At 61.7% G+C, this 25,754-nt stretch overlaps 4 protein-coding genes across 8 annotated transcripts; 3 read left to right on the top strand and 1 right to left on the bottom strand.

The window, feature by feature from the left end:
* The first annotated feature begins 14 nt into the window (after positions 1-14).
* GAS8 (growth arrest specific 8) lies at positions 15-7,608 on the top strand. Of its 2 annotated transcripts, none has more exons than XM_042885968.1 (11): positions 15-52; positions 438-530; positions 1,513-1,710; positions 1,912-2,118; positions 2,677-2,731; positions 3,342-3,547; positions 3,819-3,986; positions 4,350-4,436; positions 5,355-5,564; positions 7,001-7,066; positions 7,348-7,608. In XM_042885968.1, exons 1-11 carry the CDS (start codon positions 50-52, stop codon positions 7,495-7,497), a joined length of 1,443 nt encoding a protein of 480 aa, XP_042741902.1. In that variant the 5' UTR covers positions 15-49; the 3' UTR covers positions 7,498-7,608. The 2 variants fall into 2 exon arrangements, with proteins under 2 accessions (XP_042741902.1, XP_042741904.1); XM_042885970.1 differs by lacking the exon at positions 15-52 and adding an exon at positions 106-349.
* A 3-nt stretch (positions 7,609-7,611) lies between these two features.
* Positions 7,612-10,467, bottom strand: LOC122188015 (5-hydroxyisourate hydrolase-like). Of its 3 annotated transcripts, none has more exons than XM_042885975.1 (5): positions 9,793-10,467; positions 9,543-9,677; positions 8,230-8,372; positions 8,024-8,131; positions 7,612-7,763 (listed from the first exon to the last, which is right to left on the bottom strand). In XM_042885975.1, exons 1-5 carry the CDS (start codon positions 9,955-9,957, stop codon positions 7,712-7,714), a joined length of 603 nt encoding a protein of 200 aa, XP_042741909.1. In that variant the 5' UTR covers positions 9,958-10,467; the 3' UTR covers positions 7,612-7,711. The 3 variants fall into 3 exon arrangements, with proteins under 3 accessions (XP_042741909.1, XP_042741906.1, XP_042741907.1); XM_042885972.1 differs by having other exon boundaries at positions 7,996-8,131; positions 9,793-10,465; XM_042885973.1 differs by lacking the exon at positions 7,612-7,763 and adding an exon at positions 7,770-7,857.
* Positions 10,200-16,186, top strand: CDH3 (cadherin 3). The gene is given in 16 exon segments (XM_042885963.1): positions 10,200-10,601; positions 10,603-10,744; positions 12,237-12,358; positions 12,431-12,550; positions 12,759-12,914; positions 12,989-13,133; positions 13,248-13,423; positions 13,495-13,623; positions 13,696-13,881; positions 13,958-14,202; positions 14,279-14,421; positions 14,631-14,855; positions 14,941-15,159; positions 15,245-15,375; positions 15,457-15,600; positions 15,711-16,186. Coding segments are annotated over 16 exon segments (2,781 nt in total). The 5' UTR covers positions 10,200-10,316; the 3' UTR covers positions 15,924-16,186.
* Positions 16,187-16,792: 606 nt separating this feature from the next.
* CDH1 (cadherin 1) lies at positions 16,793-25,435 on the top strand. Of its 2 annotated transcripts, XM_042885965.1 has the most exons (16): positions 16,794-16,924; positions 17,000-17,114; positions 20,640-20,866; positions 20,976-21,110; positions 21,216-21,371; positions 21,445-21,589; positions 21,703-21,878; positions 21,994-22,122; positions 22,212-22,397; positions 22,485-22,729; positions 22,804-22,946; positions 23,025-23,249; positions 23,455-23,676; positions 23,753-23,883; positions 24,117-24,260; positions 24,371-25,435. In XM_042885965.1, the coding sequence occupies exons 1-16, from the start codon at positions 16,856-16,858 to the stop codon at positions 24,581-24,583; spliced, it is 2,661 nt and encodes an 886-aa protein (XP_042741899.1). In that variant the 5' UTR covers positions 16,794-16,855; the 3' UTR covers positions 24,584-25,435. The 2 variants fall into 2 exon arrangements, with proteins under 2 accessions (XP_042741898.1, XP_042741899.1); XM_042885964.1 differs by having other exon boundaries at positions 16,793-16,924; positions 22,212-22,729.
* The last annotated feature ends 319 nt before the right edge of the window (positions 25,436-25,754 follow it).

Here is a 25,754-nt window from a genome sequence, read left to right as displayed (position 1 = left end):
AGATCTGCCCGAGCGTTGCCTGGGAGACCGCGCAACTGCTGTCGCCGCCATGGTGAGGGGCCGGGCTGGGCGTGGCGGGGCCGCGGGGGCTTCGGCCCTCAGCCTGGCGGCCGGAGCCGGGCATGGGAGGTCTGGGAACCGGAGCCGGCCTGGGTCGGGTAGTGGGAGTGATGTCCGGGGGGACCTGTGGCTCGGTGCTGAGGGAAGCATTGGTTGCGCTGTGCCTGGGCCTTCCCTCTGTGGGGCGTGCCTTGGGGAGGGGTCCCGGTCCCGGTCCCGGTCCCGATCCTGATCCTGATCCCGGTCCTGGGCAGAATGCAGCACCCGTTTCACCCCGCCATGGCAGCAGGTATGCTGTGCAGCTGGGCTGCGGGCATTGTGCAGCACAGCTTCCACTCGAGTGCTCATAACTTTTGTGTTTTCCTCTCTTCTTGCAGGCACCCAAAAAGCAAGCTGGAAAAAAGGGGAAAGGGGGCAAAGCCCCAGCAGCGGTGGATGCTGTGTCCCTGGCAGAGATGAGCAAGGAGCAGGTGAGTGGTTCCCTTGCACCGTGGTGCCTGGCCGAGGCCCCAGGGATGGCAGGTGGCAGTGGGATCTGGGGACAGCAGACGGTGTTCATTTCATTGCTGACATCAGGGCTGGGTGTGTGGCCCCACAAAGGCTGCTCAGAGCTTTTCCTGGACAGAGCGGCCACCTCGTCCTGCCCTGCTTCTGCTGTCCTGTGGCACTTTGCTCTCCTGCCTTGTGCCCTCATCCATTTCCCCTCATCCTATAATCCTGTTCTCTTGTGCTGTCTCCTGCTAAGTGTGGAAATGTTTTGGCAAAGTACCTCTGGTGAGAATATTATTTGATAAGTGCTTTATGTTTTATGGTGTTTTCCTGTAGGAAGTAAGCTGACCAGTTCTATTAGAATCCATGTTTCTCTCTGCATTTTCTGCTTCCATCTGGCTGTTCCCTCCTGTAACTGGAGTTCCTTTACCTTTCTGGTATAAGCAGCCTCTTCTCTGCAGGCTATTGTGCTCAACCCTCTGATCTCTCAGTCTACAGCTCTGTGCTTTGCAGCCTGCTGAACTCTCAACATATCCCAAATAGTGCTGCTTTGGGGGTGGGAGGCTCCCCCAGGGACAGTGAGGACAGGCAGAGGCCATAGCTGCCCAACATGGGCCTGCTGCCCTGGATATCCTGCAAACACAGGAGAAGATGGCACTGTTCTGGGGCACCTTGCTCTGCAGATAAGATCTTGCATGTCTCAGTGTTATTTAGCATCTGAGAATGTGAGATGGAGTGCCTGAACCCTGTCTGCTTATGATAGGAAGAGATCTTGTCACTCCTTTTCGGGGGTCATTTGTCAAATCCTGAGCACTTCCCTCCTTCAATTCTCCCTTTTCTGTCTCAATAAAGACTACCGTGTCCTCCAGCCTTGCAACAGAGCTCACAATTGATATCTCTGGCTCTTTTCAAGGGAGCTGTGCCCCTTCTCCCCCTACATGTCTTATCTTCTTTGCTTTGCAGCTGCAGGAGCACATCACACGTCTCCGGAAGGAGCTGGACCGGGAACGGGAAGAGCGCAATTACTTCCAGCTGGAGCGTGACAAGATTCACACCTTCTGGGAGATCACCCGACGGCAGCTGGAGGAGAAGAAAGCGGAGCTGCGTAACAAGGACAGGGAGATGGAGGAGGCGGAGGAGCGGCACCAAGTGGAGATCAAGGTGGGAGGGTGAGATGTGTGGCCCTTTTCCTTTCCTTGTGCCCTGCGAGAGTCAGCAGGTCTGAGGAGAAGAGGGAAGGAGACAGAGGGGGAGCAGCTGGGCTGGGTTCAAGTCAGCAGTGTCTCAGTTCATATCCAGACTCTGGATGTTTTCCTGTTGCTCCTGCTGATGCCTCTCACCTGTTCTCTGGCTTGTTTTCAGGTTTACAAGCAGAAGGTGAAGCACTTGTTGTATGAACACCAGGAAAACCTGACCGAGCTGAAAGCAGAGGGTACCTTGTCCATGAAACGGGCCCAGAAGGATCACTGGGCTCAGGAGACAGAGCTGCGCAAAGAGATGCGTTCCTTGAAAGTGGACCTGAAGGAGCAAGAGCTGGCCAACGAGGTGGTGGTGAAAAACCTGCGCCTGGTAGGTGTCTGGCAGGGCAGCAGGGACTGGAATCTGTGTGCAAAGGGCCTTTGCTGCAGAGGAAAGTGGTGGGTCCCTGGTGTGCGAGCAGAAGACTGCGTCCTCTGGTGTCTTGGTGAGGGGGGAGTGGGGTTTCCCCCAGATGCCAGTGTCAGATGTACTTGAGAGGCACTGGAAAAAGTGCAGGAACAGGGAGGATGGGTTCCTGGGGCAAGTCCTGTGAAAATTCTCCTGCAGGAAGGAGTCAGCCTCATGGCTCAAAGCCACGAGGACAGCTAGAGAACCTAATACACCACTGCTGGCTTAGGTAATAGCTTCATGCTGTGGTGGCAACCTTTCCCAGGGAGCAGGAAAGGCTCCCATGGGAATGTGGCTGACCATAGGTTTTATCGGCTTGCTGGGACTGCACCTGACTGCTGGACTCCAGCCCTGTGGCTGGGCATGGCCTGTGTGGGCATTGGAAACTGGAGAATGACTGCTCCTAGCCTGCACTGTGTAGTGATGCAGTCACCTCAGGATTGAGTTGTCTGCCTCTAACATTAAACTTTTCCCTAACAGAAACAAGAGGAGGAGATCACACAGCTATGCAATGACTTTGAGAGACAAGTGAAAGGTCAGAATGTGCTCAAAGCCTCTGTGTCTGCGTGCTAAGGAAGTCTCCTTGGAGCTCCTCTATGCTGTTAGCCTTCCTGGAGCAGAAAGAGGCCACTTTCCCCCCCCCGATTCTTGCTCTCTGTGCTCACAGCTGTTGGGCTGCCTGGCTAACAGTGGTGTCCAGGCTGAGCTCTCAGCCTGGCTTGAATGTGCTGTGAAAATGGAGCCTGGACAGGCGTCTGTTGTGTGAGCTGCTGGGTGGAGGCAGGGCTCTCGCTGCTGCCAGCCTGTGCTGCTGAGCACAGCTGGCTGGGTGGCTGGAGGAGTCCTTGCAGATCTAAATCCTGGCTCCAGTGCCCTCCTCAGGGGATGCATCAGGTTCTCACGGGCTGCCTTGGAGCATTTCCATGCCCTGTTTCCAGGATGCTATTTCTGGGCTCCGCTCTCCATGGTCCCAACATAACTGCTCTGTGTGCTGGTGGCAGCTGCTGCGGGGCTATTAATGAGCATCTTGTCCTCAAGCAATGCTGCAGTGGCACGTGTTGGGCTGCTGCTTGCTAACAGAGCCCAGGTGCATAGGCGTAGGTTCTGTGGGAGGGTCTCACTCAGCCCCCTGTGCACTTCCCCAGAGATGGAGGCCAAGTACAACAAGAAGATGCAAGCGCTGCGGGAGGAGCTTGAGTTGCGCCGAAAGACTGAGATCCATGAAGTCGAGGAGAGGAAGAACAGCCAGATCAATGAGCTGATGAAGAACCATGAGAAAGCCTTCCATGACTTCAAGAACTACCACGACGATGTCACCTTCCAAAACCTGGCACTCGTCAGCTTGCTGAAGGTACTGCCTGCCTGCTCTCTGACCCCGCTGCTGCAGCCCTGGTGTGTAGTGTCACCAGGGACCTGGTCCAGTGACTTGCCCCGGATCTGGCCAGTTCCCTGGTGGAAGTCCTGGCATTACTGTTTTCCTGGGAGTTGTACACCATTACATGAGCAAAGTTTTTGTGCACAGGGAGATGTGGCTTGCTGGGCCTGCACTGGGAGGGTGTCCTGACCTGAGAAGCTGGGCAGATCCTGCCTCTAGAAGCTAGCAATTGTGTTTCCAAGAACAGGAACAGATGGAGGAGATGAAGAAGAGAGAGACTCACTTGGAGAAGGAGAAGGCAGATGTCCTGCTCCAGAACAAGCAACTGAAGGAACCCCTGCAGCAGGCCCAGGAGCAGGTGTTGGAGCTGCAGAAGAAGTTGGCCCACTACAATAAGGACAAGGAAGCTCTGATGGTGAGCTGCCAGCTCTGCTGAGCCCTTTTGCGTTCTCTGATTCACCGTGGCTGTTTCCTGGCATTGCTCAGCAGTGACCTCTGCCGCTCAGCTAAGAGTTCTTCGGCCAGGCTGCTGAGCAAACGCCCTTGAGTCCCTTTCAGCTTAGTTGGGTGTGTGTAGGATCTCAGGCGGGGCTCCAGGACTCTGGCAGCAAGAAAGAAGAGCAGACCCTGCTGCAGAGAGGGGAAGGTGTTGGTGTGGCTGTTGTTTGCGTTCTCTCAACCCCCGTCTTCTGCTGCTTGCTCCCCCATTTGCCAGAACACAGAACACCCATCTCCCAGAGACCTCCATGCTCTTGTAACTGTTGCTTCCTACTTGCAGAATACAAAAGCCCATCTGAAAGTCACCCAGAAGGAACTGAAAGACCTTCAATGGGAGCATGAAGTGCTGGAGCAGCGGTTCAGTAAGGTGAGAACTGCAGGTGGGTCTGGCCATCCTGTTTCTCTCTCCAAACCCTGTCCCCATGCAGAGGTTTAGGCACCAGGACTTAGCAGAGGCTGCCTGTGCTGTGCCTAGCTGAAAGCTTTCCAAATCTCTAATCCAGAGCGGCGCATTAGCTGCTGCTTCCAACAAAGCTTATCACAGTTTTGGCGTCTCCTGTGCTCAGCAGACAGGCTCAGCCTTGTACTTCACTGAGCAATCATGCGTGTGCTGATGGTTCCCTCCTGGCCTGCTGGTGGGAGGCTGTGGCACTGGGTCAGGAGTGGAGCTGCATAGAGAGGCTCCCGCTACAGCAGGGAGAAATATGGGGACAGTCTTTCCCTCGTTCTGTTAGCGTGTGGATGTCACTTCCTTGCTTGTCGTGCAGCCTCTGCAAGGAATGTTCTGTTGACTGAGTTCTCCCAGACTGAGCCTCTCCCTTACAGCTAACCCAGATAAATTTATTGAGGCAGAACGGAGCTCATTTGCAATTCGTAGAAATCCCCAGGAATATGAACACTGATCTGAGGCCTCGTTAACAATCCATCATTAAGGCAGCAACATATTCAGTGCAGTCAGAAATAGGCTTTGGAGGAGAGATTCTAATTAGGACACTTATTAACTAGCTGTAAGCCAGGGACTCTTGCCAGCTGCAAGGAGGAGAGGAGAGACCCCTGCATGCTGGGGCCCCTCTGTGATCCAAAATAGTGCCTTGGGGCACAGCAGAGAGCAGCTTGGAGTCAGGGCCAGGCTGAGCAAAGCACGGTGTCTCTGCTGCTGTGTGAGGACAGCAAAGGCCCTTTTGCTCCCTTCAGGAGCTCAGGAAGGGTGGGGGGAGGCTTGTAGCAAGCCGAGGTATCCCCAAGGGTCCTGAGGATGGTGTGAAGCTGTGCTGTTTTGGAGCAGGTGCAAGCAGAGCGAGATGAGCTCTACCAGAAGTTCACCAAAGCCATTAACGAAGTGCAGCAGAAGACTGGGTTCAAGAACTTGCTCCTGGAACGCAAGCTGAAAGGACTCCTTGATGTCCTGGAGAAAAAGGAGGTGGAGCTCAGTGAGGTCTTTGCAACCTCCAACCTGGATCCAGGCGCCCTCTCCTTGGTCTCACACAAGCTGGAGGTACTGTGCACTGCTGCAGGGCCCTGTGGAAGCTGTCATTCCTTCCTCTTGAAGGGCAGAGGCTGCTCTGGTGGTCGCTCTGAGACAAACACAGACCTTAGAGGTGTGAACATGGTCCTGAGGTGCATGGGCAGCAGAAGGGCAGAGCCTGGCTGTGTGGCAGGAAACAGTCCCTGTCTTCTCTGCACTGTTGCATACCTGCCTGTATGGCCAGTCCCCAGCCTCAGAACACTGCAGAAAGCACCTCAGCCTGCTCTGCTGTTGGCTGCACCATGTAGGAAGCTGGGCTGTGATTGTTGTGGCAGTCATTCCCAGCACACCCATGACTGCGGTGCCGCAGGGCGCTCCGGCTCTCCCTCGAGAGTGGCATGTGGGCGTTTGGCACTGATCTGTAGCTCAGGTGGAGTCTGTTTCAAGGAGAGTGGCCCCAGGCAGCACTGCTCAGGTCTCTGTGCTGACAGGTGGCATGTGGCATTTGGATGTGCTGCCGAGCAGTGAGCTGCGTGAAGGGCCTGTCTCAGCGACCCTGGCACTCTGTGTGCAGGGAGCCACTGCTGGTGAACCTCAGCCGTGCCTCTCTCCTGGCCTCACTGGCTGCAGAGGCAGCACAGACAGGTTCCCAGTGGCTCTGCAATGTCTGGCATGCTAAAAATACATATGCAGAGAGCGTTGGCGCGGTGCGGCGGCTCAGAGACCCGCATTCCTAGGGCATGCAACAGCAGTAACTGGAGAAGCAGCATTTGCTTCACAGTGGCTTCAGACAAAAGGGATGCAGGTTCCCTGCTCGGCTTGGCTGCTGCTTGCCTTCTGTCCTCCTGCTTGTACTGCTCTGTTCCTGGTCCCCTCAGTGGTGGTGACAGCGATGCTCGTGGAATCCCCCTTGCCATGGAGCTCTAGCGATGAACACAACAACGGCCCCAGGCTTTCAGTCTGTGTGACAAGACGGTGGATTTGTCACCTACAAGCAGGTGCCACAGCAGCAGACTAGGAAACACATTCCTGGGAAGGCGTCGAGGCGTCGCGCTCTCCCCCAGCTGCTGGGGTCCCTGAATTCCTTTGCTCAGCTGCCTCCAATCACCGGCGTCATTGTGGGGAGACTCTCCCTGTAATTCCCCCGGTGCTGTGGTGGCAGGGAGGTGCTGCAGCAGCAGGTGCTGCCATCCGCCCCCCCTTGCAGCGAGGCAGGTGATGCTGATGGTGGGGCTCTGCTGGCATTCCTGCTCATGGTCTGGGAGGTCCCTGCGCCTTGCCTCTGCCTGGGGCTGGCTGTCCCTGGCAGTGCTGGCTCCAGGGTGGTGACTGTCTGCCCGGCCATGTCCCAGTGCAGGCATCTGCTCAGCGTGCTGTGCCACATGCTCTGGCCTGCAGCATGGCCCCAGGCTGATGTGCCCTTGGTGCCAGCAACTCAAGTCTAACACAGCTGTCCCCGCTTGCAGGATGTGCTCAATTCCAAGAACGCCACTATTGAGGACCTGCAATTCCAGCTGGCCCGAGCCTGCAAGGTGAGGAAGGGGCTTGGGTTATGCTGTGTTCCTGGGGCTAGGGGAGCAGAAGGAAGAGCAGAAGCCTTCCCTCCAGGCCTTGATCAGGGGCTGGCTGCTCTGTTTTGTGCCCTGGAATACTGGCTTAGGCTGCAGTTTTCCCCATTCCCTTATTTCCTTGTGAAACAAGGTCTGAGGGGCCCCCACCATTCAGGAGTCTGCACTGTGCCTGTGTCTCGGCAGGGAGGGGCCAGGCTGGGTTTCAGGATGGCAGCCCAGAGCATGGAGCATTTTTCTTCCAGGCACACAACGACATGCTGCAGACATTGGAGGCAAAGCTGACGTCCTTTGGGATCCCGCTGGACAACCTGGGATTCAAGCCCCTGGAGAGCCCTGTGGTGGGGCAGGCAGTGGGGCAGGGCCCCGCAGGACTTGTGGCGATGCCCACGTGACACCACGTAGCACCTGTGGGTGCTCCTGTGCTCCTGGGGCAGGGAGCAGGGCTGTGCCTGCCTCGTGCTCCCAGCATCTGACCCGAAGAAAAGTGAATTTTTTGAGGCTGATGGTGCTGTTTGAGTCCTTTAATGGTATCAGTCAAGTGGTTCCCCTGGGGCACTGGAGCCTTGCCCTAACTGCCCCTGTATGTTGTGTAGGAGTAGGGGCTGATCAGCAGTGGGACGTGCAGCTTCTGGGCTGGGTCAGTGATGGTGAAGACAACCTAGGGGAGAGCAGGGAGGCGGTGGGTAGGTTCAAGTCACGGCCAAAAGCAGCCCCTTCCTCTACCTGTAGCCTGGGCATCCCTGCAAGCAGTGCTGGCAGTGCAGCAGGAGCATGGTTGAGGGTTGTGAGCTCCTGCAAGCATGGACACAGCACCCAGACCCCTGCAGTTCCTGCTCTGAGCAGAGCTGACTCCTAGCAGCACCCCAGACCCCATGCTCAGCCCGTGGTACCTCCACAAAGGGGTAGAAGCTGCTGTACCCCAGGCTCTGCCAGTAAGCTGCCGTCTCGAAGCGCAGTTTATAGGTGCCAGCCTCAGCCTGTCCAGGGGGCAGGAGGGGCAAACAGCGTCCATCTGCATCCGTCCACCTGAGAGCAGAAGGAAGCAGAATGTGGCTGGCTCCAGTAGTTGCCATTGGTGATGTGGGCAGCAGTCTGCACTGCCTGCTTGCTGCTGACTCTCCTACCTCTGTGCCAGCTCTGTCCACTGTCCCCCTGGCTCCACCAGCTGTGCCAGGCGCAGAGCGAGGCCGGCAGCAGGCAGCCCTGTGGCCGTGTTCAGCACGTGGGTGGTCAGGGAACCGCTCAGCATCTCGGGTTTGTCTGGAGCCTGTGGCACAGGAAGGGAGCAGCACTGGGCTGTGCCTATGCCATCCATCTCCCCTTAGTACCATGCTGTGCCTACTGGCCCCACGAGCATGGATAGCGGGGGTGGTGGGGAGCCCAGGGTAGGCACTGCCACAGCTGGGCACCCCTCCATCCCTGAGTGGCCCCAGCCCTCTGGCAGTGCCCCAAGCACCCCAAGCTGGTGTCTGTGCAGCTGGGTCCCTCCTGGCACTTCTCCCTCCCCACCACCCTGCTTTGCCTGCAGGACACAGGTGCCCACCACCCTCCCACACTGTGAGGCCAGCTGTTGGGGCACAGGGCCGTGCTGCAGCCCAACAGCTGCCTGCATGCTGTGGGCACCGCTGCTACCCCCGGTGTGGGCGTTCTGCTGGGAAGGAGGGCTGCCTGCCAGGCTTCCTGCTCAGCCCCGTGCCTGCATGCTGCTGGCTGTCTGGAAGCAGCCATGTCCCCGTTGCCTACCCGGCCTGCACTGATCTGCAGTGTCACTGTGTCACGTGCAGTGGATATTAACCCTGCAAGTGCTCCCGGGCTGCTTGGGGCAGGCAGCCAGCACAGGGTCAGAGCAACGCATCTGCCCTCTAGGAGGTGGGACAGCTGAGAGACACTGACCTGAGGGTGCTGGAGTGGATGGGTGCCTGCTTCCAGCCCAGCACCGGCTGTGGGCCTTGGCTGCTGGCTGAGCTGGGAGTGCTGGAGGCACGTGAGGGCACCCGGTGGCTTACCTGCCTTACCTCCATTCTGCTCTTCCAGCTCCCCACGTCCGATGCCACCACTCAGAATGCCATCCCCTGCCCCAGCCGCCCTCCCCACGGAGCTGCCGGGCCGAGTGCCGCTATGCCAGCATGCTCCTCCCCGGCTGGGCCGGCCCGCGCAGGCGGCTCTGCACTGGGCAGTGCTCCCAGGTGCCTCCACAGCACCCGGCACTGCGGCCCCAGGGCTGGTGGACCCAAGCCCAGATGAATGTTGGTGTGCCAGAGCAGGGCTGAGCCCCTGGGGTCTCACCTGGACGGGCTGTGCTTGTTCAACCTGCCTGTCTCCTGCAGAGTGCTGAGGTGTGGCTGCCCGCGTGATGGAGCCCAGCTCCCTCCTGGGCCGTGGGGAACAGCCCAGAGCCTCATCCGCACTAGGGCTGCCCACAAGGGCTGCAACTCACCTTGTTGGTCTTCAGGATGTCGTCGGTGCTGGGGGTGTTGACATCCGTGACCTCAATGACGGCCGTGGCGGTGTTGGACAGGCCCTTGCCCTCCTGGTCCGTGGCCTGGACAATCAGCGTGTAGTTGGGAGTGGTCTGCAAGATGAGGTCACGCCATCAGAGGCCCCGCGTCCCCACAGCGCGTCCCGCTCCCGCCGCCCCTCTGTGTGTGGGCTCTGTGCCTGCCGTGGGGCACGAGGAGAGCGCCCACCTCCCGGTCCAGCCCCGTGCCCAGCACGCTGATGATGCCCTTGGCCGGGTCGATGGTGAACATCTGGGGGTGCGGGCTGGGCGGCTGCTGGCTGACGATGGAGTAGCTGACGATGCCGTTGTCGGTGTTCACCGCATCGTCCGCGTCCGTGGCGCTCACGGTCATCACAGAGGTGCCTGGGCAGAGCGAAGAGCTGGGCAGACATGGGTGACATGGCTCTAGCCCTGCTGGGCGCTCGTTTGAGTGCTGACCCGACACGGCTCTCGTTGTGGACTTTCACCTTGGCAGCGCTTCCCCTGCTCGGCTCACGTGGGCACTGGGCAGCAAAAGGGCCAAGGTGAACCCTCATCCTTCACTGGGTGCACCGGGGAACGATGTTGCTGAGGAAAGGATGAGGGTCTCCGTGCCTTCTTTGCGTCTGTCTTTACCAGCCAGAGCCGCTCACTCAGCCCGGGGTTGGGACACAGGCACGGGGCTGCAGGAGCACCACCGCTCGAGGACAACGCTGGGCAGAGACCGACGGGATGGGGTCCAACGCGGCCAAGAGCCGGGTCCTGCCGATCATACCGACCGCACGCAGCTCCGTGGAAAAGGATCTGGGGGTGCCAGAAACGGGCACTGCCAATGGCACCCTTGGTCCCGGGGCGCTTCTCACGGGGCCGCACGGAAGCACCCGGGGGCGCGCGGCGGCAGCGGGCGGAGCTCCCGGAGATGCGGGGCGGGTGCGGGGCGGGGTCGGGGCGGGGCGGAGCGGGCGGTACCTGCGCGGCCGCGGCCTCACCTGGAGCGGCGCGTTGAAACGGGCGGGTTCGCGGCGCGGCGCTCGGTGGCGGCGGGGCCATGTGCGGGTCGCGCTCCGGGCTCTGCCCGCTCCTCCTGCTGCTGCTCGCCGCCGCCCCGGCTCGGCCGTGCTCCCCCCCAGGGCCGCGCCGCGGATCGCTCCCGTCTCCCGGTAAGCGGTGCCGTCGGGGCGCGGGGAGCATCGTTGGGCCGGAGGTGCCGCCGCGCCGTGCGGGACCGCGCGTCTGGGTAGGGCGGGCTGCCCCAGGAGCGACGGAGTTCCTCTTGGTGCGATGCGCGGTTCCCATCTTGCCCCCCCACCGCCATGGGGGAAGGGGGCCCGGCGATGCCGTCGGGACGCGGGGCGGGGGCTGCTCGCGCACACCGGGGAGTGGGAGCGGTCCTTTCCTGGCTGCTCTCTGCTCCGAGCGGCGGCCCTCGGCGGGCTTTTGGTGGCTGCATCCCCCGGGCCGTGGGAGGGGGCTGCTGGTGCCGTTCGGGTCCCCTCGTTGCCTCCAGTTCGGTTGTGGGGAGGGGAGAGACCGGGAGCTCCTGGACGGCACCGGTACCCCTCGGGTCGGTGGTCGGCGGCGGACGGGCGATGGGAGGCGGCTGCCCCGGGGGTCCGTTCTCTGATCCGGGTGGGGAGGGGCAGCGACTCGTCCCGATGCCGGTGGGGCCGCTCACGGTGTTTACTCGTCGGCGTCCCCGGGGAGTGGAGCTGCTCGGGAACCGCGGCCGCAGCCAGTGCTGCCTAATGGCTGCGGAGCACTCAAAGCACTTCGCTGTAAGTGCTCTCTCCGTGCCAGGCCCTGACCTCAGCCCGCTCGGATGCTGCGTGCCACTGCCCACGGCCCAGCTCCTGCCGGCAGTGGGACTGGCACCAGGGCAGGGCTGGGCTGGGGGTGCAGCCCCGCGGCCAGGGGGCACAGTGTCCCAGAACACTGAGGGTACGAGAATGGGGGGTTCTCTCCCCTGAGCTGGTACTGGAGCACAGCTCAGCTTCAAAGCCAGGGCTGGAGGCTGCCCATGGCACGGAGGCTCGTGTCTCAGCCATGATGTGGTTGCGGCCTTTCCGGCCCCAGCATCTTCCTTATCGCCCACCATAAAGGGCCGCCGGCGCTTCTCTCCAGGCTCCAGCTCCGTATGGGGATGAGGGAACTCTCCAGGGATTTCCCCCCACCCAGAGACCCGTGGGCACAGCTCTCCTCGTCCACTCCCATCTCCCCCAGCCCTCGGCAGCCTCTCAGCAGTGTGCTCGGAGCAGCTTAGCGCTGCTAATCCCCTAAACCCGCAGCACTGCCGGGCTGGGGGTCGGGGCTGCAGTGTGGCCGCAGGTGTGGGACCCTGCGATGGTGGAGTCGCTGCCCGGGGGGGGTGGTCGGAGCCGGGAGCCCCGAGGCGGGGACACGCTGAGGTGGGAGGCGCGGGGCAGGGCGCTGCGTGCCCAGGAATTTCCCGTAATCTCCGCAACAAAGCCGAGGCGCGCTCCTGCTGCTGCCCGCCCCCGTGCTGGGAGCGGCCCTGACCTTCCCAAATCCCTCTCCCTGGAGCTGGGCTGCGAGCACGTGGAGCCCTGCGGGCGTTCGGATGGCGTGTGGGCCTGAGGACGGCTCCTGGGGGCTGCGTTCCCTCCCGCCCCCCTGACCCTTTGCCTCTTGCAGCGACCTTAGGACGCGGCGCGGTGCTGGATGACATCGAGGAGCCCCACGTCGGGGCGCTGCCCGTGGCTCCCCGGGATGCCAGCAGCCCGCGGGTCCCCATGCGGAGCAGGCGCTCCCTGCAGGTAACGCTCTCGGCAGCCCCGTCCCCAAACCCACCGCGTGCAGCCGCTCCATCGCTGCTCCCCTTCCTGCAGGAGGTCCCTGATGTCCCTCACGCTCACACCGCTCTGAGGAGGCAGAAGAGGGATTGGGTGATCCCTCCCATCAAAGTTCCTGAGAATGAGAGGGGTCCCTTCCCTAAAAACTTGGTTCAGGTATGGAGGAGCCCCCGAGGTTTCAGTGATGCTGTGTCTGGGTGGGATTTCAGGGCTGGGCATGGCTGTGCGCACTGAAGGCAGTGGAATGCCAGCCATGGGCACGGATCTGAAACCCAGACTGGGGTACTGTGGCTGAGGGGTGCGTGGGGGGCTGCTCACCCTGCAGTGGGGAGGCACAGCCCTGCACCACTGCATCTCCTCCCAGATCAAATCCAACCGGGACCGGGAGGCAAAGATTTTCTACAGCATCACTGGGCAGGGAGCGGATGCTCCCCCCGAGGGCATCTTCACCATTGAGAAGGAGACAGGCTGGATGAAGGTGACGCAGCCGCTGGACCGGGAGCACATCGACAAGTACCATGTGGGTCCCTGCTGCGGGGCGCTGGGTTCACACCAGTGCCGTGCTGTCTCCACATTCACCCCTCTGCCCTGCAGCTCTACTCCCATGCCGTGTCTGAGAATGGCAAACCCGTGGAGGAGCCGATGGAGATCATAGTGACGGTGACGGACCAAAATGACAACAAGCCCCAGTTCACACAGGAGGTGTTCCGAGGCTCCGTGCCCGAAGGCGCGCTGCCAGGTAGGGCTGTGCTGCAGGGAGAAGCTCTGCATCCTGCAGGATGCGTCCTCGGGGATGAGGCTGCCCCATCCTCCGCACCCGCCCCGCTCACACAGACCCCCCGTTGTCCCCCAGGCACTTCAGTGATGCAGGTGAACGCCACGGATGCTGACGATGATGTGGAGACCTACAACGGTGTTATCGCCTACTCCATCCTCAGCCAGGAGCCGCGAGAGCCCCATCCCCACATGTTCACCGTCAACCGCGCCACCGGCACCCTCAGTGTCATCGCCAGCGGCCTCGACCGGGAGGTGGGAGCCGTGCCCACAGGGCAGTCCTGGCAGTGTGGCTCTGGGTGCTGATGTCTGTCTGTCCATCGCAGCGCGTGCGGGAATACACGCTGACCATGCAGGCGGCCGACCTGGATGGGCAGGGGCTGACCACGACGGCACTGGCTGTGATTGAGATCACGGATGTCAATGACAACGCCCCTGAGTTTGAGCCCAAAACGGTACCGTGGCTGTGATGTGGGCAGGGTGTGCTGGGTGCTGTGGGCTCCGTGCTGACCATTCCTAATCCGCAGTATGAGGTGGCTGTGCCAGAGAATGAGGCCGAGCTGGAGGTGGAACGGTTGGCCACCACGGACCTGGATGAGCCACAGACAGCAGCGTGGCGTGCAGTCTACTCCATAGTGCGTGGCAATGAGGGCGGTGCCTTCACCATCACCACTGACCCTGCCAGCAATGAGGGTGTCCTGCGCACGGCCAAGGTGCGTGTCCCCTGCTTGTCCCTGTACCACAGCCACCAGCCCTAGGTGGTGCTGCCCATCCTGTCACCTCCCACAGGGTCTGGACTACGAGGCCAAGAGGCAGTTCGTGCTCCATGTGGCCGTGGTCAATGAAGCTCCCTTCGCCATCAAGCTGCCCACAGCCACGGCCACAGTGACGGTCAGTGTGGAGGATGTGAACGAGGCGCCCGCCTTTGACCCGCTGCTGCGGCTGGCCCAGGTGCCGGAGGATGTGCCGCTGGGGCAGCCCCTCGCCTCCTATACAGCCCAGGATCCTGACAGAGCCCAGCAGCAGCGTATCAAGTGAGCAGGGCCGGGTTGGGGTCAGAGATGGATCCCTGTTGCCATGCCCTGCAGGACCAACCCGCTGTGCCCACAGGTACGTGATGGGCAGTGACCCCGCAGGCTGGCTGGCTGTGCACCCCGAGAATGGCATCATCACAGCACGGGAGCAGCTGGACCGTGAGTCCCCGTTCACCAAGAACAGCACCTACATGGCCGTGCTGCTGGCTGTAGATGACGGTGAGTGCAGCGGCTGTGAAAGGGGCCCTTGTTCCCACGTTCCCATCAGGCTGCAGTCCCACATGAGGGACATGTGCTGCTGGTGTCACGGGAGGTTGCGTCCCGCTCAGCCCCAGGGCAGGGAGTAGTGCCTGTGTTGCCCATAAAGCCTTCTGCCAGCATGGGAGTCTCACTGCAGTGTCCCTTACCGGCCCCACTTCTCCTTATAGGATTGCCAGCTGCCACAGGCACCGGCACGCTGCTCCTCACCCTGCTGGATGTCAATGACCACGGCCCTGAGCCCGAGCCCCGTGACATCGTCATCTGTAACCGCAGCCCCGTGCCCCAGGTGCTGACCATCACCGACCGGGACCTGCCCCCCAACACCGGGCCATTCCGTGCCGAGCTGAGCCATGGTTCTGGGGACAGCTGGGCGGTGGAGGTTGGCAGTGGAGGTAATGTGGGGACTCGAGGTGGTGGTGTACCTGGTCCCACATGAGCCAATGTGATGAAATGAAATTTGTCACCTATCCCATGCAGGTGACACTGTTGCCTTGTGGCTGACGGAGCCCCTGGAGCAGAACCTGTACAGTGTCTACCTGCGGCTCTTCGACCGCCAGGGCAAGGATCAGGTCACCGTCATCAGGGCACAAGTGTGCGACTGCCAGGGCCGGGTGGAGAGCTGTGCCCAGAAGCCACGGGTGGATACTGGTGTGCCCATCGTGCTTGCTGTGCTGGGCGCCGTGCTGGCTCTGCTGCGTGAGTGCTCTCCTGCTTTGGGGTGTGGGAGGGACCCAAGGATGCGGCATGGGGATGAAGCACTGATGCAGCTCCTCTCCTGCAGTCGTGTTACTGCTGCTGCTTCTCCTGGTGAGGAGGAGGAAGGTGGTGAAGGAGCCGCTGCTGCTGCCTGAGGATGACACGAGGGACAACATCTTCTACTACGGGGAGGAAGGTGGGGGTGAGGAGGACCAGGTGAGGGCCGGGCCCGAGGTCGTGGGGAGGAGTTGCAGTGCTCCCTGGGCGTCAGCCTCATCCTGCTCCATCCCCACACAGGACTACGACCTGAGCCAGCTGCACCGCGGCCTGGACGCCCGTCCCGAGGTGATCCGCAATGATGTGGCCCCCCCGCTGATGGCCGCCCCCCAGTACCGGCCCCGGCCCGCCAACCCCGATGAGATCGGAAACTTCATCGACGAGGTGAGCCCCAGCCGGCCGTGCTGCTCTGCTGGGCTGCCCCGCAGCGCTGCCATCCCGTAGGGCTGAGGCCGGGGGGAGCAGTGGGTGAGCCCTTCCTCTGACCCCCCCAGAACCTGAAGGCGGCCGACACGGACCCCACGGCCCCCCCCTATGACTCGCTGCTGGTGTTCGACTACGAGGGCGGCGGCTCGGAGGCCACCTCGCTCAGCTCCCTCAACTCCTCCGCCTCCGACCAGGACCAGGACTACGACTACCTCAACGAGTGGGGCAACCGCTTCAAGAAGCTGGCGGAGCTCTATGGCGGCGGGGAGGACGACGAATAGCCCCCACCCTCCCAGTGCTGCTGCTGCCCAAAGCCTTACCCTGCCCGTGCCTTGGGGCCATGCTCCCCTCTCCTGCACTCCCTGTGCTGCCCAAAGCAGCCTTGGCTTCCTCCTGTGTGTTTCAACTTTTTTTTTTTTTCTTTTTTTAAAGAAAACATGAATTTAATGTAGTGAGACGGTACTGGTGGGCTGAGCTGGGATCTGTAGAAGTTTTAAAGAAGTTTTAATAAAGGACGTGGCTTTCCTTTTTTTCTTTTTTAAGATCTTCCTCTCTCCTGTGCTGTGATTCTGGGGAACGTGCGCTCCAGGGGCTCAGAGCCAGACCCCCCTCAGCCGGGTACCATGGCAGCACGGGCTGGCACAGCCCGATCCTCTGTGTGCCGGGATGGGGAGCATAGGGAGCAGGGCTGCCCATCCCCGGGGATCTCTGCCTGCTTGGCGCTCAGCAATAAGTGCATTAAACAACTTCACTGCATTAACCACGCCGGCTGAGCACTGTGCCTAGGGGGAAGCGAGCAGTGCTGCTGCCGCGCCACGGCCGGGGCTCAGCCGCTGTCCCAGCTCGGTAGGGGCAGCCCCGGCGTCCGCTGTGCGGACTTTGCTCCCTTGCAGCCGCGGGGGCGGCGGTGGCACCGAGGGGCGCTGCTCATCCCGGGCCGGAAAGGAGCGCCGCAGTTCGCAGAAGGGGCGACAGCTGGAGGAAGGGAGGAAGGGGACCGAATCCGCCGCCCCCTCATCCCCCCGTGGGCCTCGTGCCCGTGGAAGGCGCCGTGGGACGGGGCGGGCGGGACGGGGCGGCCCCGGTGAGGCGGAGCGGGGCGGGGAGGGGCCCGGCGGGGCCGACACCTGCGGGCGGGGCGCTCCCACCTGCGCTCGGCGGAGGCAGAGCTCGGCAGCTCCGTCCGCAGCGGTACCGGCCCGGTCCCTGAGCCATGGGGCGGCGGTGGGGTTCCACCGCCCCGCAACGTTTCTCCGTGTTGGTGCTGCTGCTGCTGCTCCAGGTGCGGGGCCGCCGGGCGGGACGGAGGGGGCAGGAGGGGACGGAAAGGGAAAGGGCTGACGCCTCTCTTGGGCAGGTGTGCGGCTGGCGGTGTGATGAGGCAGCCCCCTGCCAGCCCGGCTTTGCTGCAGAGACCTTCAACTTCAGTGTGCCCCGGGACAGCGTGGCGGCGGGCAAGGAGCTGGGACGAGGTAGGACCCTGCGGGGCGGCTGGGGCTGTGGGTACGGAGCTGTGCGCCCACGAGGTGCGACAGAGCTGTGGTTGTGAGGATGGGTTGGGTGTGCGATGCTGATGGTGGTGAGATACGTGGGGACAAGCTCAGTGCGTGGTACCAAGGGTGGCTGGTACCAAGGACAAAGGTGTTCCTGATGGGACAGGCTCAATGCGTGGCAAGTTGGCATAGAAATATGATTGTGGGGGTGGGCTGGGTGCGTGGCACCGAGGTTAGCCATGGGAAACAAAGCCGTGGGTAAGTGCCCATGTGCCCTGCGTGGTGTCAGGGCCGGCTGCACTCTGCCCAGTTCAATGCTGGTGGCCGTGGGCACACAGAGCCGTGCCTATGTGTCCCAGCTCCCCGAGCAGCCAGGTGGTGCAGGTGCCGGGGCGAGGGCGCGCGGGGGCAGCGGGTGCCTCTCCCAGCAGCACCGAGGCGGGCGGCGCTGACTCAGGCAGAGCGGGCTTGTTCAGGCCGGCAGGCTGGGTGTGGGGCATGGAGCCCGGCCCTGAGCCTGCACCAAGCCCACATCCCAGCACTGAGCACACATCAACACCGAGCACACATCAGCACTGAGCCCGCATCAGCACCGAGCGCCTGTCCTGGTGCGGAGCCGTGCGTGGGTGCGCGGTGGTTCTTGGAAAGGGTGGCTGAGGTGCTGCAGTCTGAGTTTCGCCCACGCTGGGGAGTATCGGGGCTGGGAGCTGAACCCTGCACTGTACTGAATGCATTCCGTGTTTGAGCTTTCTGTCGGTTAATCATTTACCAATGCTGTGCAGCACGGCAGGCTGTGCCCATTGGGGCAGCGCCTGACACCAGGGTGACGAGCAGCTGCGTGCCAAGCGGCACTTCCCCAGCACACAGCGTCGGCTCCCAGCTGGAAATCCCCGGCTGCTGAGCACCAGAGCTTCCCGTCTGGGGCCGGTGACAGAGGACGTGTGTGGGAGGAGGGTGTCTGAGTCTGCCCACGCGTGCCAGCGCTGCTGCCGCAATGCCCGGCCCCAGAGCATCGTGCCATGCCCTCCGTGCCGCGCGGCCCTTGAAAAGCCCCATTTGTGGTACAGCACGGGCAGGCTGATGAGCTGCCCTGTAATTATCCGATGAGCTGAGCACTGTGTTTGCAGTCAGACAGGTCTGGATTGGCCCCGAGTGGCGCTGGGGTGGTGAACATCAGTGGGTGCTCCAGGGGCCGGGTTGGGTGCAGCTCTGGGCTTCCCGGCGGCGCTGCAACTGCCCGGCTGATGAAAGGGCTCAGTGGAGGAAGGAGCAATTTCCTCCATGTTAATGCAGGCTGTAAAAGCTGCACAGCATGATGCTTTCCAGTGGGTGCTGGGGCTGCTGCTGCCCCACACCACAAGGGAAGGATGGACAGCACCTGCCCTGCATCCCTGGGCTGTGTTCAGCCTCACTTACTGCACAAAGAGTCCCCAAGTAGGGGCTGGGATGGCAGATCGCAGGAAGGAGCTCTCAAGGAGCCCTCGGCTGTGTGGGTATGGCACTTTATGGGAGGAACACAGGTTTGCAGCCAGATGTGACACTCCCCAGTTGCTTAGGTCCCGGATCAGCCCCAAATGGGAGAAACCTCGAGAGTCTGAAGTCACGGTGAAACTCGGTGATGTCAGTCCCTGGCGGGACGTGTGGCTCACAGCGTTCTCACAGCACTTTCACCCCGGCTGCTCACGGGCTGACGTGTGCCTCCCCCTGCCACCAGCTTCCGCCCCAGCACAGCCACTTGCACAACCTGTGTGGGGACAGGGAAGAGTCTTGGGATGGTGGCACTTGGCTGTGCCTGTGACTCACCCTGCGCCCAGCCCGGGTGAGACACTTTCCTGTGTCACTGCAGAATGGAGGTCGCTTAGTGACCCCAGGTCCCAGCCCAGTGTGGAAGGCTCACCTCCCGACCCCAGCTTTGAGCCAGTAATTCACTGATTTTGGCCAAACGCATTTGAGGGTCCAGGAAAGCAGGAGCCCCTGAGCTCGACCCCACGCCCTGCCGAGGCCCCACTGGCTCTGTGCCCTGGGGAGAAAGGGGCTGGGAGGGGTTGGCTTTCAAGTGTGGAGCTGGAAAAACAGGTTGTGCACGGCCGGGCGCAGAGGGGGAGAGCGGGAGCTGAGCGGTGGTGCGGGGCCGGGTGCTGAGCACGGTGTGCTCGCTGCACCGCGTCGGTGCGGGGCCGGGTGCTGAGCACGGTGCACCCCGCCGGCCGGGTGCCAGGTGCCCGCGGGGATGGGGCACCTCCCCACTGCGAGCCCACGGTGCGGGAGCGCCCGGCATGCCCCAGCACAGCCCTGCACAGCCGGCACCACCGGCTGTCCCGGCCTGGCCGGGGGTCCTGCCTGGATTGGCATCGCCCCGCGGGGAGCGGCGCTCGGCGGTGAGCGAGCAGCCCCCAGCCCGGCTCTGCCATCACCTCCCCCTTGCTGTTGTCTCTGAATTCCTGGGCTGCCTGCAGGCTGATGTAACACGGGACGCTGGGACAGGTCTCGGCAGTGACGGCCGCCCCTGGGGAGCCCACCTCCGTGCTTCCCACCTTGGGTACACTGCTGTGCCGTGGCGGTACCCCGCGTGCTGTACAGCCGTGCAGGAGCCGAGGGTGCGCAGGTCAAGGGGACCGAGGCTGGGTGCTGCTGGCTCAAACAAAACATCCCCAGACAAAGGAACGTTTGTTCTGGCAGCTCCAGCCATGCGGCCATGGCTCATGTGATGCTGATGCTCGCCGCCGAGCTGCGCGGTCCCCCCCTCAGGCTGTCCTCAGCCCTGGCATGCCGGTCCCTGCTTGAGCAGTGCCAGACTTGCGTGGCCAGTGCTGGAGCTCATACCGTGACCCAGCAGGGTGACACCGGGGTGCCATCTGTCCCAAAAGAACCCCAAACAGCAGAGGGGATGGATTCTGCACAGATGCCGGGGCAGCAGGGGTGCTCCAACTGCTGTCACACGCCTTTGGGTGCACCTTCCCCACCGCACAGATTCACGCTCCAGTCGGTTGCTGATGTGGCCGTGAGCCAGCGTATCAGAGCCAGACAAAGCCTTTGTTTTGATTTGAAAAGCAACCGGAGCAGCAGCACAGCACCCTCTCCCACTGCCACAGGCAGGGCAGCAGCAGTGCCATGGGGACATGTGCTGCATGGACACACCATGCCATGTGGCAAGGATGGGTAACGCTGAGGTTGGGTATTAGGAGAAATTTCTTTGGAAGAGCAGTGATGTGTTGGCATCGGCTCCCCGGGGAGTGGTGGAGTCACCATCCCTGGAGGTGTTCAAGGACTGTGGAGATGTGGCACTCAGGGATGCAGTTAATGGTTGTGGTGGGATGGGTTGAGGATCCCAGTGGTGTTTCCTAACCAGAACAATTCTATGATCGTACAACGTGCCACACATAGGCTGCACTGCTCACGGTGCAGAGTGAAGGGATGCTCTGTGCCCGGGCTTTCCTGTGCATGCTGGTGTGCACGGGGATGCGCTGTGCACGGTGGGTGCCCACGCTCTCCCTCTGCCTGCAGTGAGCTTTGCAGCCTGCGGCGGCCAGCCATGGGCCGTGTATGTCCCGGCTGATACACGCTTCAAGGTGAACGTGGATGGCGTCGTCTCAACGAAACGGCCACTGACGCTCCATGGGAGGGAGATCAGCTTCATCATCTACGCACGGGACGCCACGGGCCAGAGGCACTCAGCCCAGGTGACCGTGGGCAGGCAGAGGCACCGCCACCACCACAGCCACCACCTGCAGGTGAAGTGAAATCCCCATAGTCAGTGCAGCCCTCTGGGGCTGAGAGCAGCACGTGCCTCTGGGCTGCTCTGTGCTGAGCAGGCACCAGAACCAGCCGCTGCTCCTGCAGGACATGACGCCAGCTGTGCTGAGCTTCCCCAAGCACGACTCCAGCTTCCTCCGGAGGCAGAAGAGGGATTGGGTCATCCCCCCCATCAGCTGCCTCGAGAACCACCGCGGGCCCTACCCCATGAGGCTGGTGCAGGTACGGGGCTGAGGGCTGAGCCGCCCCGGGCCGGGCTGAGCGCAGCATCACCGGGATGGGCACTGGCCCTGGCTGTCCCCTCTCACCGCCCCGCCTCGCCGCCAGATCAAATCCAACAAGGACAAGGAGTCCAAGGTGTACTACAGCATCACGGGGCAGGGTGCGGACAGCCCGCCCGTAGGCATCTTCGTCATCGAGCGCGAGACGGGGTGGCTGGAGGTGACCGAGCAGCTGGACCGGGAGAAGATCGATCGCTACACCGTGAGTGGGGGCCGCGGGGGCCGCGGGGTGGGCGGGCGGTGCGGGGCTGTGCGGGCTGACGGTGCCCCCGCAGCTCTTCTCCCACGCCGTGTCGGCCAGCGGGCAGCCTGTGGAGGACCCCATGGAGATCATCATCACGGTGATGGACCAGAACGACAACAGGCCCGTGTTCATCAAGGAGCTCTTCGTCGGCTACATCGAGGAGAACGCGAAGCCGGGTGCGGGGGCTGGCGGGCAGGCGGGGGGCTGGGAGCCCCGGGATGCAGCGGCGCTGGAGGCGGTGGCGCCGCGTCCCACGAGTGACATCTGCCCGGCTCTTCGCTCTGCCCAGGCACCTCTGTGATGACCGTGAGCGCCACGGACGCGGACGATGCGGTGAACACCGACAACGGCATCGTCAGCTACTCCATCGTCAGCCAGCAGCCGCCCAGCCCGCACCCCCAGATGTTCACCATCGACCCGGCCAAGGGCATCATCAGCGTGCTGGGCACGGGGCTGGACCGGGAGGTGGGCGCTCTCCTCGTGCCCCACGGCAGGCACAGAGCCCACACACAGAGGGGCGGCGGGAGCGGGACGCGCTGTGGGGACGTGGGGCCTCTGATGGCGTGACCTCATCTTGCAGACCACTCCCAACTACACGCTGATTGTCCAGGCCACGGACCAGGAGGGCAAGGGCCTGTCCAACACCGCCACGGCCGTCATTGAGGTCACGGATGCCAACGACAACATTCCCATCTTCGACCCTACCATGGTATGTGTTCCCTCACCCTAGCTGGCTCTCACCAGCTGCTGCCCTCCCCAGGCTGCCCACATGGGACCATCCTTGTGCCCTCTCTGCAGTACGAAAAGGTGGTGGAAGAGAACAAGCCGGGTATAGAGGTGGTCAGGCTGACCGTGACGGACCAAGACACACCAGGCTCCCCAGCCTGGCAAGCTGTTTACCACATCAAGAGTGGAGACCAGGATGGTGCCTTCACCATTATCACCGACCCCAGCACCAACAATGGCATCCTGAAGACAGCCAAGGTGGGTCACCTCACTGTCGATGGCTCCAGTGTGGGCCATGTCCCCACCAGCCCCACTGCCACCTTAACCCCTCTCTCCAACCTGCAGGGCCTGGATTATGAGACCAAGAACCGCTACGACCTGGTGGTGACGGTGGAGAACAAAGTGGCCCTGTCCGTGCCCATCACACTGTCCACCGCCAGCGTCCTGGTGATCGTCTCGGATGTGAATGAGCCTCCTGTCTTTGTGCCCCCTATCAAGAGGGTGGGGGTATCAGAGGACCTACCAGTGGGGCACGAGGTTACATCCTACACAGCCCAAGATCCTGACAGGGACGTGAGGCAGAAAATCACGTAAGTGGGGGCTTGGCTGTCAGAGAGAGAGCATGGGGTGGGCATGAACCCCCCTGACAGCTCCCTCTGCCCAGGTACCGCATGGGCAGCGACCCGGCAGGCTGGCTGACTATTGACTCCGAGAACGGCATCGTCACGGCTGCCCAGCCACTGGACCGCGAGTCGGTGCACGCCATCAACAGCACATACAAGGCTATCATCCTGGCTGTGGACAATGGTGAGGCTGTGCCCCCACTGCAGAGCTGGAAGCTCTGGGGATGTGGGCTCTCCACCTCGCTAATGTCTGGCTTTGTAGGGAGACCGGATGCCACCGGGACGGGGACGCTGCTGCTGGTCCTCCAGGATGTGAATGACAACGGCCCCACACCAGAGCCCCGGTCCTTTGAGATCTGCAACCGGCAGCCTGAGCAACAGATGCTGAGCATTGTTGACAAGGACCTGCCCCCACATACCTACCCCTTCAACGCAGCACTGGAGCATGGTTCCAGCAACAACTGGACTGTTGCAATAAGGGGCCAAGGTAGGTGCTGTGGGGTGCAGGGCAATGAGGGAACACTGAGCAAGGGCAGATCCCAGCCACTTCTTTCTGTGCTACTCTGAATGCCACCAGCACATGCAAACTTCTGCTGGCTTGCATGAATGGGGAGCTGCCATGGGGCAGAGCCCTGATAGTGTCCTCACACCTGGGGACAGCTCTGAGCCCAATCTCCTCTCTCTTGCACAAGATGAGCTGGCCCTAAGCCTGAAAAAGGAGCTGGAGCCGGGCGAGTACAACATCTTCCTGAAGCTGATGGACAGCCAGGGCAAGGCACAGGTGACGCAGGTCAAAGCCCAGGTGTGTGAGTGTGAAGGGACAGCCAAGAACTGCGAGCGGAGGTCGTACATTGTTGGTGGGCTGGGTGTCCCTGCCATCCTGGGCATCCTGGGGGGCATCCTTGCCCTGCTGAGTGAGTATGGTGTGATGGGGATGGGTATGGTGCTGCTTTCCCCTCGTGGCCCTGATGCCATGCCCTCTGCTCGCAGTTCTGCTGCTGCTGCTGCTGCTCTTTGCCCGGCGACGCAAAGTGGAGAAGGAGCCACTGCTGCCACCTGAGGATGACATGCGGGACAATGTCTACAATTACGATGAGGAGGGCGGCGGTGAGGAGGACCAGGTGGGACCGGGGTGCCGGGTCACAGCACTGCCTGTGAGATCCTCGCAGCACTGCCCTATGGCAGATGGTCCTCCAGGGTCCTGCCGTAGCCATGAGGGATGTTTGCCACGCACAGAGCTCTCAATCCCCTGCAAAGCCCCTGGTTCATTCTGCCCCACAGCAGCAGTGCCTATAGCCATCCCTCAAGCATCACGTTGCTGTCCTCTCATGCTCTCTGCTCCGTCCCCACACAGGACTACGACCTGAGCCAGCTGCACCGCGGCCTGGACGCCCGTCCCGAGGTGATCCGCAATGATGTGGCCCCCCCGCTGATGGCCGCCCCCCAGTACCGGCCCCGGCCCGCCAACCCCGATGAGATCGGAAACTTCATCGACGAGGTGAGCCCCAGCCGGCCGTGCTGCTCTGCTGGGCTGCCCCGCAGCGCTGCCATCCCGTAGGGCTGAGGCCGGGGGGAGCAGTGGGTGAGCCCTTCCTCTGACCCCCCCAGAACCTGAAGGCGGCCGACACGGACCCCACGGCCCCCCCATACGACTCGCTGCTGGTGTTCGACTACGAGGGCGGCGGCTCGGAGGCCACCTCGCTCAGCTCCCTCAACTCCTCCGCCTCCGACCAGGACCAGGACTACGACTACCTCAACGAGTGGGGCAACCGCTTCAAGAAGCTGGCGGAGCTCTATGGCGGCGGGGAGGACGACGACTAGGCAGACCTCGTCCCCTTGGCTGGCCCGCCGCATGGCTCTTGCCATGTCACCCCCTCGGACATGCACTGGCTCTTGCAGCCAAAGCCCCTTCCAACAGCATTGGATCCGTCACTCGCATCCCTCCCCTTCGGTGCAGGGAAAGCTCAGGGTCACCGGGGCTGGAGGTTTTTGGGGAGCCCATGCTTTTCCTGCCCCCTCAGCCCCACACAGTCCCATTTAGAGCTCCTTGGGAACAGGCTGGTGGCAGGCGCTCCCTGGCCTGGAAGAGCGGTGCTCCTGGGTCAGCTCCCAGTGCCTGAATCCCACAGCCCTCACCGCACGGCTGGTGCTCAGCATCCCTCCCCCTGCAAGGAAAGAGGCCCCCGCTGCCTCTCTCCCTTTGTTACAGAGGAAGGGGTTTCTCCGGCACTCTCCGTAATACCTCGTGCTCCCAACCCCGACGTCACCGCCACGCTCAGGGTTTGGGATGGCCTTTGTGTGGAGCTGCTCGTGCGTGTGCAGTGCAGGGTGGGTGATCAATCACACAGACCAATGACGTGCCATTCCCTTTGCATCATACACGAGAGAATTATATTTGATAAGAGTACTTACGGTCAGATTTCTATTTTTTTGTATAACAGGTGATGATGTTATTTCCATCTGTGTCATTTGTAATTATTGTTCTGTTAATGAGAGGTGCTTTCTGAAATCAAGTGGCTTTACTTAAACTCTGAACTCCATGTCTAGCTGTTGTTTTGTATTTTTAATATGGGAAAAGGGCCTGATGCACGCTGGAAGGCCAGCGATTGTCTAAGTGTTAATTGATGGAATGATTTTTATATAAAATTGAAAGAATAAATTGTAAGAAAACCAGCAGCTCTGTTCTCTGTGCGTACCTCTGCCTGCAGCGCTGCCCCATGGCGCTTCCTTGGAGTGGCTGTGGCTGCTGCTGCCTCCAAAGTGCCAAAGAGAAATGAAATGCTTTCTGCAGCCCTGCTCTTTATAGCAACCCTGCTCAGGAGGAGATGGATTCATATCAGAGCACATGTTTTCCTAGCACAGAGCTGAGAAGCACAGCAGTATCTAATAGCAGTCAAGGTTTTACTCTGCTGCCTGGACAGGTCCCAGGGAAGGGAGGAGCAGCAGACTGTGTGAAAACTGGACTTGCACCAAAGTGCTTTATCACAGGAGC

Source organism: Lagopus leucura, unplaced genomic scaffold (assembly GCF_019238085.1).
Source record: "Lagopus leucura isolate 7727_CA_CO unplaced genomic scaffold, USGS_WTPT01 Super-Scaffold_100053, whole genome shotgun sequence".
In the NCBI taxonomy this organism is placed as follows: Eukaryota; Metazoa; Chordata; class Aves; order Galliformes; family Phasianidae; genus Lagopus; species Lagopus leucura.
This window is presented reverse-complemented; position numbering and strand designations above follow the sequence as displayed.